Genomic DNA, 15,711 nt, shown 5'->3' on the forward strand with positions numbered 1-15,711 from the left:
ACTAAAGCAGCAGTGCTAGATTGTGTACAAATACCATCCTTGTCTTCTTCAAATTTAGCAATAACATCAGAGGCACTATAATAAGGGTAATAGTCTCAACCAAACCCCTATCTAAAGTAAATTTAGTGAATGTATTTCAGCATTAACATGAAAAAAATGCAACTAGATAGCAGTACATAACAATATTCTAATGCAACTAAAAATCCATAAGCTGTCCCTCGCTGCAAGGTTTTATGAGTGTATATACAATGTCTAATTCATCAACTAATTTCATACAAGACTGAATAGCTCTAAGATATATTCAGATATTGAACACATTGTTGGAATTTACATTTATTATATCAGCTAACCTGAGATTTGGACCAAGATAGATCAAGTACATCATCATCATGACCTTGGAATGTGCAAATAGGTTTTTCAGTTAGTCCAAACATAGTTTCTGGCACCACTAACTGGTCCAAGCTCAATGATTTTCTGCTGATGGATGACCTCCCCCTTCTCTTTGTCTCTGGATGGCTAGGAGATAGCAGGGTTGGTTCAGTGCATGCATTCATAACAAATAACGTATTCATATTCCCGTGGCCAGGTTTCTCCATTAGCAGCTCCGCCTTCTTCTCCGACTCCACAACTTGCCACACATGAATTACACGATCCTCACCTGCACTAGCAAGATATTTCCCGTCCAAACTAAACTTAATGCTCCATATAGATCCATTATGAGCCTGTATCTCCTGGCTTTTATAGAGTGCAGTAACCTCTTTACATGACTTTCCATACTGCCTGACCCGTACTCTTTCAGGTCCATGTAAACAAGCATCTTGGCTTTCATCTGTAGCAGAACTTGACCTCCGCCCACCCTTTTCTGACGAGTTATCCCTTTCATCACTACTCCTTCTGTCCTTGTAACCCGTCATACTGCTAGCAACACTCTTTATACTCTTAAACCAACCCCCTTTCTTCTTTATCTTCGTACCACCTCCACTACCGCCATTTGCAGTAACATTTGCATTTGAATCCCTATTGTCCTTGTTACCCTCCCCGAAATTTTGTCGTCTCATCAACTCTAGAACAATTGGTGAATGTCCCACTGTCATCTCAAACTCCTCCATGGTCAACTGCCTTCCAGTTCCCACTTCCTTTAATTTGTCCAACGTTCCGTCTTCCCTAATCTCATTGACTACAAATTCTTTCCCATTATCGAGATCTCTTATGGTGCACACCTGTTCACCAGCCCTGTCAAGTCCATTACAGTTCGCACCCTCCTCCACTTCCACCTCCCCACGACCTGCATTCTCCAAAACTGGCTCCACAGAAAACTGGCCGAAATCCACGCTCAAGTTCGAGTAGCCACTTCGGATTTCACCTAACCTTCTGTAATTTTTCCCTGAAGGAGGCTTACTGGGGAAGGCGGCATTAGCAATCGGGGATCCGCTGCCATTGCCGCACCTCGACTTAACGATTTGATTACGGCAATTTACATATGAGCCATTCTCTGAAGTGACCGAGCGAATAGAAAGAATTGAAGAACAAGAAGAAGTAGACTTATTATGCCGACGACGAGACTGACCAGTACACTCTTGCCAGTCACCGAGATCCGTGCCACCGTCGGATTTCGATCGGGATATGCCGGCGGTGCAACCAGAAGTTTCACCATGTTTTTGGCGACTCAAGTGATCGGTAAAAGCCGATCGGCCAAACTCTCCATCGGCTATTTCTCTAAGATCATCGGCAGAAGCAGCCTTCCCCCGTGACAATGACGGGTCGCCGGCGAGACCCATCTCGCGAAGAAGACGGGTCCGGCGTTCAGAAACCGACGATGGTTGGGAGATCCAAACATCGTACTTGCACATGGCTTCAGGGAATTTGGGTACGGGGAAGGGTTGGCCCGAACCATAATTGGGAGAGTTGGGACTGGAGCCATTGTAGTTGTCGTCGTCATCGGAGTTGGAAGTGGAGCAGGAGCAAGAGGACGAAACTAGACGGTCATTAGACTCGTAGAAGCGCTCTTCTTCGTCTTCTTCGTCCCTTGCTTTGCTCATTGTTTATTGGGCATTCCCATCTCAATGAAAATGCCCAGAAAACAAGCGGGTCGGACCAGGATTCTCAAGGTGATATTATTCCTCAGAAACTATAGCGCTCAAGTTCAATCTGGAGAACGTAAATGGAAAAACCGAGGCGATCAGACAAAGAAGGACATGAATCTACGCGAGGTTTTGGATTAGAAATCAGATCCAATGAGAGTGAGGGGCGAGGGACTGGAACGAAGCCCTATGCCGGGTTGTGTTGGTGTTGGGGAATTGGAGTTCGCCAAACACTGTTTTGTTTTTGTTTATGAGAGAGAGAATGTGAAGGACGTCGTCGTCCTCTTCTTTCCAAATTCCAATAGAAAATGTCTGAGAAACTGGAAACGAAGAAATTTCTTCTGGTTCTTTGGATGAAGATGAAAAATAAAATAAAGAAGAAGGAGTAGTAAATTCCTTTACATGACACAGATTCGTCATATTTTTATTGTTACCGCCAAATTGCCAATTGCTTTTTAGTTGATTGCAATTATAAATCTATTGTTATGCTTAGCTTGTAAGTTCTTACTGTTTCAGAGGAACTCGTAACTTTAACCGATTCTCGTCATTACGATATAACTGGTGTTTGGAAACTTCAGGGTTAAAAAGTACGAGCAACGAGCATGTACGGCGAATCCAGCAAGGAGACCCGCGCTAATTTCAACTTTTCGTTAATTATATTTTATTTTAAAAAATATAAATGCAGGGGGTTGACGGCAAACAAAAATGTAAGTTTTGTAGAAAATTGCATATTTTATCATAATATAAAATTTATAAAACAAGAACATGCATTATTTGTAGGTCATGAAGATTATTACTCATTTTATTTCATAGGTAAGCACAACACTTGCAGTCTGATTTTTTTTTTTCTATTGAGTATAATGCGAGTAAAATAATAATATTCGCATATTCAATTTGTATATGATATATTAATTCGGTAAAGAAAAACGAGAATAGACTTTTGTATATTGCAGAGAAGTATTTAAATTATTTTGAGACAAATAGTCTCACGTCAATAAGGAAAAACGAGTGAAGAAATATTTTCGTCAAAGATAAAAGAATATCATCTATTGTTTCATTATTTATGTTTTGCATGTAATATAGTGAGTGGCATCTTTCATTTTGATATTGAAAAGATAATATTTGATGGGAGAAACCATGATATTTAGACGGCATTATGCATATGGCCTTTTCTATTAGCATCTCCATTAGCATATTATTCGTTAACCATTAAATAGAACTAGTACTATACACAATAATAATCCAAATCACAACAAAAACCTTTATTTTTTTTACTGCAAGTTTTATTAACTAATAGTCATTAATATAAGACTTAATCAGAGAGCTGATGTTGGTCTTATATGTAAGACCTAATTGATATATTTATCAATTTTTTCTAAATCAACTTTATTGATATTTCCCTAACAATAATCAAATAGAAAAGGAAATAAGGGAATTAAAAAATAGGGAGAACTACAATGAGGTCCCAAGTAAGGAAAATAATTAAAAAACAAGTCCCAAAGGTTGTCATTATCACTATAAGACTTGTCATTATAAGCTGTTGAAGTTGTTATTGGGACATTTTGATAATTATTTCTTTTCTGTGAGACTTGATTGTAATTATCCCTAAAAAATATGCTTCGGGTGTGTTAGAAACAATATATTATATTAATTAATTTAATTAACATTTTTAACCTATTCAAATTAGTTGAGTAGGTCTTATATTGAGGATACGAGGAGTAATAGGATTAACATTGTATACTTTTGTTGCGTTTCGATTAGTTATTTTTACCATGGCTTCATTCTGATAATGGATCTGCTTGTAATTTTGTGGTTGTTCATAATAGTATATGTATTCGTTGGCAAAAAAAAAAAGAAAAACAATCTAAATCGCAACCAAAATTTCAGAGACGGCGTCTTGAAATATGATAGCCCATTCACACTTGAGTTAGCAAATATGTAATCCAAATTCCAAATGTGAATTATATTATGGACACACTTGACAAGGACACACGCAAAGAGCAATCAAGGCGTGACTAATGCGTCTCCCACTTGTTACCAGTAAATATGACAAATTGTGATAGGCATGGTTTTTTGTCAAAATTGATGGGATTAATGATATAAATTTAACATATTTTATTCGGATGACATTTTTGTTATTTTGAAAAAACGTGTATGTGGGTAAATTTTGGTAGGAATTTTTTTTTTTTTGGGGGAAAAAGTTGGATGGCATTAGTGAACAAGAATACTAATATTAAAATGAGAAATGAAAAGGAGGGGGGAACATGTTGGAGAGAAAAGGCAAAGGTTGCTTGTCCAAGGTTTTGTAGTGAGTGGTAACTGAAAAGAAAGGCATAAATAGAATATTATTATCCCAATCGTGACATTCCCCTTCCCATATGTCATGCAATCATTGACTTCTTCTTTTGGTTTGGTCAAACTTAACCTTGCATTCCTCACACGCCACCGTCTCCTCCTTTTTCTTTCCCCTTTTTAACTTCTAGTAACAAGCCAATCTCAATTTATAAAGCGATGAATGTTTTTTTCAAATTTAAAATAGTTTTAGACTTAAAATTCAGATAATTGAGAATACAAAAAAAATTTATTGTTTAATTTTACTACACATTTTATCTTTATTAGTTTAATGGGAACTAGTTTGCAAGTGTCAATTTGAATAAATTCAAACAAACAAAAAATAGCCTCTTTGAAAGGAAGTTGACTCAGAACACTGCATTGCTATATTAGATCATATGGCCGCAAAAAAACTACTGGTACCTACCGCGCATTTTACTAAGGTTTATCGCATACACAAATATATTAATGTCATATTTGAATTCAAGATTTTATTCAAACATGATAACTAGAACTAGTATTAGGATAACTTGCGGTTGATATTTGGTGGCAAGTCAAAATTGGATATTTTGATTGTTTCATGATTTTATTCTTCAAACAATCATTTTTTTAAAAAAAAAAAAGAGGTTGATCTTGGGCATGAAAAACCTTGTTCTTGTATCTGTATGGAAGGCCTCTACATTTCGTATTTACGTGGGATAAAGCTAACAATCAAAGTTAAATAAAGTATAAATCTTATTATTATAATAAATCAAATCAAATTATCCATGATAAATCATAAATAGTAAACCATGCGTTTAAAGTTTAAACTAGGGTTGGTAATAAAGGCCAACTTACGGATTGCAGGTTGGTCTGTGACATGATACAAGTTACTCGGTACAGGTTGAAAAAACCAGTACGCTTTGCCGATTGGCTAAACCTTCCAACCCGCCAAAATTATATTTTTTCCTTTTTTTTTTATATATGCTAACACGGGTTCGAACTGTGACAGTATGGGTTTGATTTTTTGAGGTGGAGGTAAATTGGTTTGGGCAATCATAACTTGTTTTTTTTTTGGCGGGTTTGTGAATCCAACTTTTATTATCAGGTCTAGTTTAAACCAAAAGAGTCAAACACACATGACCCCAAGCATATTTCCCCACCCACGGGCAGAGGAAAAATAAGGGCACTGATGAAGGCCAATATTTTATTAAGTATATTAGGAAAATTCATATGATTATCAAATAAATTCAGAAAAAGAATGGTTCCACTGTGAAGGTGGTGAAGGATATGGATATAAGATAATGGGATATAGAAAATTCAGGCAATTGATATTGAAGAGGGAGCAGTATATATATGTGTGTAATATATATATATATACTCCTCCGGTCCTTATTATAAGACCCAATTTGACTTTTTATTTGGTCCTAATTATAAGACCCAATCTATTTTCTCTCTTATATTTATGCATTTTTTTCCAAGATAATCCTTCTAATAATGATAGTTTTAGCCAACATACTTAATTAGCAAGGATATTTTAGGAATAACAATACTAAGGTTTATGGCATACACAAATATATTAATGTCATATTTGAATTCAAGATTTTATTCAAACATGATAACTAGAACTAGTATGAGGATAACTTGCGGTTGATATTTGGTGGCAAGTCAAAATTGGATATTTTGATTGTTTCATGATTTTATTCTTCAAACAATCATAATTTTTTTTGTTTAAAAAAAAAAGTTGATATTGGGCATGAAAAACCTTATTCTTGTATTTGTATGAAAGGCCTCTACATTTCATATTTACGTGGGATGAAGCTAACAATCAAAGTTAAATAAATTATAAATCTTATTATTATAATAAATCAAATCAAATTATCCATGATAAATCATAAATAGTAAACCATGCATTTAAAGTTTAAACTAGGGTTGGTAATACAGGCCAACTTGCAGATTACAAGTTGGTCTGTGACAAGATGCAAGTTACTCAGTACATGTAATTGAAAAGTCCTGTATACTTTGGTGATTGGCTGAACTTTCCAACCCGTCAAAATTATACCTTTTTCTACTTTTTTTAATATATGTTAACACGTCACGGGTTCAAGCTATGGTGATACGGGTTTGATTTTTTGAGGTGAAGGTAAATTGGTTTGAGCAACCATAACTTGCTTTTTTTTGGCGGATTCGTGAATCGAACTTTTATTATCAGATCTAGTTTAACCCAAAAGAGTCAAACACATATGACCCCAAGCATATTTCCCCACCCGCGGGCAGAGGAAAAATAAGGGCACTGATGAAGGCCTATATTTTAGTAAGTATTTTAGGAAAATTCATATGATTGTCAAATAAATTCAAAAAAAGAATGGTTCCACTGTGAAGGTGGTGAAGGATATGGATATAAGATAATGGGATATAGAAAATTCAGGCAATTGATATTGAAGAGGGAGCAGTATATATATGTGTGTAATATATATATATATATATCCACAACATGGGAAATCTAAATGTGAAATTATTTTATCGTCGTTGGGGTTGATTGTAAAAATAAAGAATAATACAAGGGTGCCTGTTGCTGCCAAAAAAAGACATCTCAGGTCATCGTCGGTGTTCAAATTGCACAGCGCCAAACAACTCAGAGATAATTCCAATGCCATAGATTGTTGCGATTCGTGTTGTTTTGTCTGATTAATTAATACGATGAGACCGCCTCAACGGCTCGTTTCGTTGATTCATACACACGTTTTAATTTGTGTGTAATATTAGTATTAATACTATTTTCGTTCTAAATGTCAAACCTATTTTATACTCCTCCGGTCCTAATTATAAGACCCAATTGACTTATTTGAGGAGATTAAGGAAGTAAGTTAAGTTGGTTATTTATAATAAATAAGTGTTGTTATTCCTAAATATCCTTGCTAATTAAGTATATTGGCTAAAACTATCATTATTAGAAGGATTATCTTGGAAAAAATGCATAAATATAAGAGAGAAAATGGATTGGGTCTTATAATTAGGACCAAATAAAAAGTCAAATTGGGTCTTATAAAGACCGTAGTTTGTATTTAGCACAGAAATAGTATTATTTTATTTTTAATTTATTATAAGACCGATAGTTATTTTTCTAATGATGTATATATTGAATGAGATAAAGTTGTAAAATTGTTATATTTTAATTAAGAGTTCATGTGATTTAAGATTTTTTTTATCTATATAAAACTTAGTAAAAATGCCTTATAAATAAAACTAAATGAATAGATAATGTTATGTGCGTTATACAGACACTCACAAAAGAGATGACAGATTTGTGGCAACTACTTTCTTGCAAAGTTTTTTTGGAAAAACTGGTAAAAAATTTCTGCTTAAAAATTTTTTTTGATTAGGGAAATCTAAATTAAAACATTACTATTCTGGTCCTAAATATAAGACTCTTATACACACTAGTATATAAGAGTCTTATATTTAGGACCGGAGGAGTATATTATTTTCTGTAAATGAAATTGTACAGAATGCCGAAACTTTTTATGTACAAAAACATATGATCAGATCCTTCTTCTCAATAAAATTTTCTAACAAAAAATTTTCACCGATTTTTCATTCACAACGTGAAAAATTCAGTTCAGTTAATTTCAAGTTAAAATCACGTCATCAAGTTTTAGATTAATGATTTTTTTTTAAAATTATTGACACTTGCATTTGGCTAAACCCAAAGTCATATGGAATTATCTGACCCTGGAGTTGGGATAATTAATTCTTATGTTCTTGATTTGTTTCTAATTAAACAGCCTGTTTGAGTAAAGCAAGAAGCATGTTATATGGTAATATAATGCAACATGCCCTAAAAGTTGGACTTAATTATTAATTAAGATCCAACACTTAATAATTGGCACGACTGCATATAATTGAGATTACAAGATTTCGCAAGATATGTGAGTGTTTGTGTGTGTATTTGATGTTGACGATCGAGCAAGTTGCTCATAATTTTGCACTTCTGTTGAATAACCCTTTCATGTGTTTCATGATAATTCTATTACGTTCTAATTATTTTATTAATTAATGGGTTGCTTCCTAGAACGTATATATATGACCCTTTTTTTTCCCTTTTGAATAGTAAGTGAACAACTAATATATTGAAAACTCTCTCTTTATATGTACATATCAATAAGGTCAGAATCGGATCATAAATTAATTAGTCGGATTATTGATTCACTGAGCTGTGATTAAACCAACCTCAATGAAAATTATATTTTTAGAAAATAAAAAAACAAAAACAATTCTGCATGGTTCTCCATCGGTTTTGATAGATATTCCCAGGCCGGATTATATTATGGTTTTTTTTTTCTGTTGAACTAGCTAATCGGATTCAATTCTAATACTAAATCTATACTATAAACCAGATATTATATTTAGAATCAGAAGACACAGTATTCTTTTTATATGTGTGTATGATTGTATGCAGTTTAAGATCTCCCGATTACGGGTTTCTTGAGAAGCTAATCACCTTTATCATGCCAATAAACTTGAAACTACAGTCTAAAAATTGCAACAAATGAGCTAAAAATTTAGTTTACTATTTCATGTAAGCACTTTGTACATTTAGGTCCCGTTTGGTAGAGCGATATAAATCCCCTATAAACACGTTTCACGTAAGTCGAAACAAAACTCTTCTCATATATTTACTTTGCATTCTGTAAATCACTATTGAAAAGCAACTTATAAGCTATTTATAAACTGTTCCAAATAGACCCTTAAATTTCATCTGAACTATCAAATAACATGCTTAAGTGGTAAGCATTTAAAATGTTAGTTTTCAATAGTTTTGCTAAATATATATATATAATAAATATTATAATTAATTATTGACGCATGTGCGTGTGTGCACTCACACATGCGCAACAGCACAAGCACACAAATGCAAGAATTTTTGCAAAGATATCGAAGCATGCAAGCTTGGCTAAATACTCTGCATTACAGATCGTTCTTTTGAGAAACCAATGTGAACATCACTGGAGCTTAATAATAATAATAATACTATCTGAGTAATATAAAAACTACTTTAACATTTATGTTGGTCTTAAATATAATATCCTAATCTACTTTTTTTTTATATTTATCTATTTTTTCTAAAGTAGTTGTTATAATAGTTGTGTATGTTAAATGTTTCATCAAATCATAATTATAGCTCATATGTATAATTAACAAGGATATTTTAGGAAAGACAACATATTTATTATAATAACTAACTTAACTAATTTTCTCAATCTATTCAAATTAATCAACTAGTTCTTATATTAAGGGCTGAAAGTAGTAATAAATAATGAATCTCACTTCATTCTAATTAAGTTTTAAAATAAAAATTAGATTAAGAAATTTCTTCTTGATAATGAAAAACCCATTTTCATTAAAGATGCTTTTTTTTTCCATCATGACTCACAATGTAAACACTACCATTTATTATATTTGGACTTGTCAAATTTTTTTTTGATGTGCGCCTAAACAAGAAAGCGTATTTTTTTTAGATAACTATTATTTGATAACTTGTATAATTTGAATTAAATGCTTACTTTACAGCTAAATTAAGAAGATATATAGGTATGAGATGTCAAATAGGCATAGATTAAGCGGGGGAGCATGTGTGGTACAAGAGAAGGGAGAAGAGGACAAGCTTTCAATAATCAAGCAAAGCCCTTCTTCAAAGCCTGCATGTGCACTGTACTATCTCTTTCTTCCCATTCAATTTATAACAGCAAGAAACAGACACACATCCACATAAATGCTATGGGGCTGCCCCTCTTCACAGCCCCCTCTTATTTTATAGAGAGCTGCCCCTTAATATTATTCCTCACAAAATTAGCTGCAATATTAGCTACTGAAGGCATTGGTAAAAACTGAGAATGATAAATTAAGCAGTATGAACTCTTTTAAAAAGAAGTAGAAAAAAACTGTGAACATTCCACAGAGTTATTGAGTGAAACTTTTTTGTTAACAATTTATCAAAAAATTTAGTCATTGATAGAACACAATGATATCACATGATTCATATAATTAACCTCAATTAACGAGATAAAACTTGTTTTATTGTTGTTGCTGAAAATTTTGTTGCAGTAATTATGGGATTAAAACAATTGCTTAATTAATAAGGTTAATCATAGGTATGATTAATTAACAAGGTTAATCATAATCATTACAAAAGAACATAATGTGGGATTATTCAAGGAACTATTAATTCTTCAACTGTGGATTTCAAGTTAAACAAAGGGCACCAGGCCTATGGGGGCAAGGGCCTATGTTGGAGTCCAATTATGTGACTTAGCTTTGCTCGTTCGTACTTCTTTCATCTTACTAGGCCGTCCAATTGTTTGTGCTTTCCCCCTCACTGTTACCTTAAAAGAGATTCCATTTCAGTTGCTTTTGTGCTCTCCAATACAAATTACTCGCTTGGCAGAAAGTCTCTCGGCAAGTTGGGACTGTCAGAATTCTTAGGGTCGAGGAAAAGTCATTTCCATTATTTTTTTAAGTTAAATTTTTTTCCTTTAAAACAAAAAAGCTCGTAAATATCACCAAGACTGTTCCCATCCCAACTTTAAAGGCACAAATTCATACAAGTGTCCCAAAAGCAACGAACGAGCTATCCGTATCAAACAAGGTAAGTGGCTGCTAAGTGCTAACGAACCTAAAAAGGTTCTAGATTGTGGGGGAAACATATATTTATATGTATAGCTTTAAAAATTTAACATACAACCGTTAAGAATACGAATATTAAAAAGGATGTTGAAGGCGGTGTTCAATTATGAAGGTGTCGTATTTGGAGTGTTATATCCATAATTGCAGTGCCCCTTTTTAATCTACTTATTGTTAGGCAAATGCCAGTTGTTACTCTTTTACGAGGTGATTCCTTCAGCGTGTATCTTCATCTTGATCTGCAGCCTTCATCTTACAATACGAGCTGCTGGACGTATCCTTTTGTGAATCTTTTTATAAGTTGATGTTTGTCATGTGCTGTTGTCTTTTTATATTGTACTTACTTTTTGGTATTTGATCGTTTTATGGGGAAAAAAAAATACAAATATTGCAACATCATATGTGTTCTTTATGATTTTTTATATTTAAAAAACATTAGATTCTTTTTTCAGCACCACGAACTAATTTCTCCTGATATACAAGAATCTTCATTTACTATTTATATTGATGATTTGTTTCCTTTCGCAATTGAATTCTCTTGGACCTTGTGTTTGTGCTGTTTAAAAAATTAACTTCTCTGCAATTTTCGTTCAATCTCCGTGTAATTTCTACTCAATAACTCGGAATCTCTATGCAATATCTATGCAAACTCTAAGTAATCTCCGTCGGTTGAGTTAGTATGGAAGAAAAGTTTGGGTGGAATTAGAAGTAATATCGCTAAATATATATTAGGAACACTTAAAGAAGACCTTTTTTAGCCATACTTATAAAACACTAAGAAAATTTTTTTATATAGATGTACAATTTTACTTTTTATTTATTATTGTGTCGATTTTGTTTATATAAGGTATAATTTATATTAAATTGGAATAAAGTTAAAAAGATATCGAATATTAAATGAGAGTTGATAAAATTTAAATTTTTCTTCATCTGTAAAAAAAATTGAAAGTAACTTATAAATATATATATATATATATATATTATAGACATAACATTAGAAATCAACAGATTTTGGTGGCGGCGATTGCCCCATTGGCTTTTATATGGGGCTGCCCTTACTTCTATATGCTCGCGCAGGGAATGAAAAACAAATTTATCTTGTTTATAGGTATCTGCCATAAAAGGAAAAAAACATATGTCACAGGGGAACAAAGGCTCTCAAAGGCCCAAAACAACAACAGTAACAACAATCGACAACATAGAATCCTAGACTGCAAGCCTTATCTGGTACACTCGCTAAACTAAAACCTTTAACACAGCTGACTTTTGGAACGGAATAAACAAATATTACAGGGTCGAAAATCCACACAGTGTCAATATCTAATGCTGTATCAATAATAAGCTTACTTGTAGGTTCCCATACCCACACCAGTCTCTCGGCCAGTATAGGGCTGGAAGCTGTTCCTGGCCTTTGAATAGCTGACATAATAGAACTGCGAGACTATGGAAGTGAACAAGATGAAAGCAGCACCTGCAGCAAAAACTCCCTTCCGAAGGGTTGCACAAGAAATTGGGTCGATGTCCGAAAGAGTCCTGTATCTTGTATGATAAGCATTCCTCACTGATCCTGCCAACAAGCATATCTCGGCTATGAAGAAACACAACCTGAGACAGTAGCAAAAAGAAGAACAGTCAGCTCAATACAACAAAAGGTACCAGGAAACTGAAACTCTTATCTTCAAATTTGATTGAGACTAAGTATTCCTGTGAAGAATGATCATATACCAGCAGATTAAGAAAAGGATAATTGCACAGGCCCTTGGACCTCCGGGGCTCAGAGGCTTTCCACAACAGAAGCAACGGCTTGCCGCCATTATGAGGATTTGACTGATCAGGAGGAACAGAAATGCGCCCGCACCAAAACCAGTTGCAATATCAGAATCATAGCGACAGTAATCATAATTGTAATCCGAGTCATGAACAACCTTGGCCTGCCGACAAACACGAGAAGAAGGGGAAAAAAATGCAATTATTGCACTGAAAAGGAGCTAAGGAACTCGAATTCAATGGCATCCCAGATAGAGTATCAATTTTTTTTTTTTTACTCGGAAGAATTGAGATCACCATTACTTGTGACATCAGAAGCATTGAGTGCAACATTTAAGAAACTAGATCTTTGGCTACAGAAATGATAAACCAATTTAGTGCATAGCAGACTAGTCCCTCCAGCGTATCAAGCATTTCTTCTAGAATACAGCGGGATATCTATATACTCCTCCGGTCCTTATTATAAGACCCCATTTAACTTTTTATTTGGTCCTAATTATAAGACCCCAATCTATTTTGTCTCTTATATTTATACATTTTTTTCAAGATAATCCTTCTAATAATGATAGTTTTAGCCAATATACTTAATTAGCAAAGATATTTTAGGAATGACAATACTTATTTATTATAAATAACCAACTTAACTTACTTCCTTAATCTCCTCAAATAAGTCAATTGGGTCTTATAATTAGGACAGAGGAGTACATGAACAAATCTGGAGGACTATAAGCATAAAAAAGTCCTGGAGATCTATATGCAACTCTGGTCAAAGAAATCATACTTCATCGTGAACCGAGAGTTAACTCACAAGTGAATAAGAGATTCTTCGAAGCCTTTACTCAATCACACTAGGGAGCCATCTAATTAATACGAAAGAAATAAGGTTCGGGATGATGTTTCTTTGATTCCCTTCCACATTCTTCTCGGCAATCAAGCAAAACATTAGGACCCAGATTTTTATTTCGAACGCAGAAAGAAACGAATCAGGTAGCGAGGAAAAAGGAAGAAAGCAGTGAGATCGAAATATTAACACTGCTCACCTTGCTTCTTCTCTGCTCAGCTGCCACAGCGAGCCCAAAAGCTATCAAGTCCAAGATAAAGACTATGATGATTACGAGCTTGGAAGCCATGGATGTGATTGCAGATTCAGATCTCCCACACAGATCCGGCTTTCTTCCCGCGTTATATGCTATAAGGGAATCACCGACTCGCACGCAAAAAAGGTGGCCTCAGTCGCCGATAATGCGAGCGAAGTAAGAACTGAGCTGGAAATAATATCAATAAATCAAATCAAAGTAGTAGTTTTAAAATAGGATTCCAACCCACTTTGTTTTGTTTTGTTTATTTTTTCTGACCTGGTTCCTTGGCTTGATTAGTGATCACGTTTAGTGTATTTTAACGATTTAATAATATCTTAACTTTCGTTCAGTTTTTTTAAATAGAGGACATTAAGAAAATAGGGTCACATAAAAGATGCAACCCTGATGTTAGATGATAATGAAGTGTGGATTGAAGTTAAGAGTATTAAAAAAAAAAATACGTGCAATGTATATTATTATAGATCACAAATAATAATAATATAATACAACATTACAACTTATTTATCTTGTCTTTAAATAATTCACAGGAAACATGTATGATTTATATTATAATACTTGTACAAAAAAATCATACATGATATTATTGTATTAATTATTTTAGTAATATTTTTGTTATGTTCACAGCAATAAATATTATTCTATCACAAAACTAAAATAATTATTGCACGTCGTTTTTTTATGGGAGGAATTATTGTAACGTCTTAGAGAATGAAAGTAATTATTAAAAAGTTAAGTATCAATTAAAATTTGTTATTTTCAGTTTTAAAACTTATCATTTCTTATTGTAAAATTTATTATAAGCTTCTCAGTTGTTATGAGACATTTTTATGAATGTGTTTGGGGACCTTATTGGAATTCTCCATTTCTTTTAATATCATAACTGGACATTTTTTCTATATAGCATGAAATTATGTAATATAATTTTAAAAAATATTTTCGGAGAAGCACAATAATTAAAGGGCTAAAGGGCAATCTCCCTCCAAGTACTCTGACAGACACAAATGATTTCCCTATAAATGAAGTATTGGGTATTTTTGGAGGCTTCGTATTATTTTCTGGGGAATAACCAGCTCAGGAGAACTCTACAAGAGCCGTGGTAGGTACAACTGCTCCAAAATGCTGTTAGAGAATTGATGGTATGGAAAAGAAATGAAGGGATGAGCATCAGGGCGATAATCAAAAGGCCAAATGAAGTGGACGCGTGCATTGAAGTTGATAGACACGCACTTAAGAAAGTGACCTCCGCGTGGTTTCTTTGGGCCAAATAGCGAAGTGTATGTTTTTGCAATGGGCCTTTCATGATGAAATAATGGGAAAAACTGCTTTCATTGAGAGTCGAACTCAAGACCTCCCGCTTACTAAACGGGTGCTCTAACCAACTGAGCTATGAAAGCTAGGTGTCAGGGGTTTCTCGTTAGAATTATTCAAAGTTCTTATTCTAGCTTCACACGATGACCGTCCCAAAACAAATCCATCCCGGCTTGCTAGGCAGGAAAGGGGGGGAAAAAAATCCATCCCAGCATTCCCTCTTAATTTTTTATAAATTACATTTGCTTTTATACAATTCTATCAATATATTTTTAAATAAAAATATTTTCAATTTTTATGTTATTAATACCGACTGAATTTTATATGCATTACGAGTTTATTAACATACTCCTTCCAATTTCTAGTATAAGAATTATTTGAAGAGTTAAATTAATCCTAAATATAATATGTTAAACCCTTTTGTTTTTAATATTTATCATTTTTTCAATCTAATCTACATAACA

The 15,711-nt window shown here is 33.6% G+C and overlaps 2 protein-coding genes and 1 non-coding gene across 3 annotated transcripts; all 3 read right to left on the reverse strand.

Moving 5' to 3' along the window:
• Nucleotides 1-153: 153 nt before the first annotated feature.
• LOC114739183 (WD repeat-containing protein 44-like) lies at nucleotides 154-2,449 on the reverse strand. The gene has a single exon (XM_028927233.1). The coding sequence runs from the start codon at nucleotides 2,037-2,039 to the stop codon at nucleotides 342-344; it is 1,698 nt and encodes a 565-aa protein (XP_028783066.1). The 5' UTR covers nucleotides 2,040-2,449; the 3' UTR covers nucleotides 154-341.
• A 9,702-nt stretch (nucleotides 2,450-12,151) lies between these two features.
• Nucleotides 12,152-14,057, reverse strand: LOC114739185 (uncharacterized). The gene is made up of 3 exons (XM_028927234.1): nucleotides 13,880-14,057; nucleotides 12,798-13,003; nucleotides 12,152-12,677 (listed from the first exon to the last, which is right to left on the reverse strand). The coding sequence occupies exons 1-3, from the start codon at nucleotides 13,967-13,969 to the stop codon at nucleotides 12,416-12,418; spliced, it is 558 nt and encodes a 185-aa protein (XP_028783067.1). The 5' UTR covers nucleotides 13,970-14,057; the 3' UTR covers nucleotides 12,152-12,415.
• Nucleotides 14,058-15,259: 1,202 nt separating this feature from the next.
• Nucleotides 15,260-15,333, reverse strand: TRNAT-AGU (transfer RNA threonine (anticodon AGU)). The gene has a single exon. It is a non-coding gene; the product is annotated as a tRNA-Thr (tRNA).
• Nucleotides 15,334-15,711: the final 378 nt, after the last annotated feature.

The sequence above is a fragment of the Neltuma alba genome, unplaced genomic scaffold, assembly GCF_004799145.2.
Source record: "Neltuma alba isolate B1F8T4 unplaced genomic scaffold, ASM479914v2 tig00013798_pilon, whole genome shotgun sequence".
NCBI lineage: Eukaryota > Viridiplantae > Streptophyta > Magnoliopsida > Fabales > Fabaceae > Neltuma > Neltuma alba.

Bases quoted from the DNA above. Each gene is read 5' to 3' on its own strand.
- LOC114739185 (XM_028927234.1), bottom strand. From the start codon at position 13,969: ATGGCTTCCAAGCTCGTAATCATCATAGTCTTTATCTTGGACTTGATA. The intron at 13,004-13,879 runs GTGAGCAGTGTT...GTTTGTCGGCAG, and splicing joins CTGAGCAGAGAAGAAGCAAG to GCCAAGGTTGTTCATGACTC. The intron at 12,678-12,797 runs GTATATGATCAT...CTACTGTCTCAG, and splicing joins ATCCTTTTCTTAATCTGCTG to GTTGTGTTTCTTCATAGCCG.
- LOC114739183 (XM_028927233.1), bottom strand. From the start codon at position 2,039: ATGAGCAAAGCAAGGGACGAAGAAGACGAAGAAGAGCGCTTCTACGAG.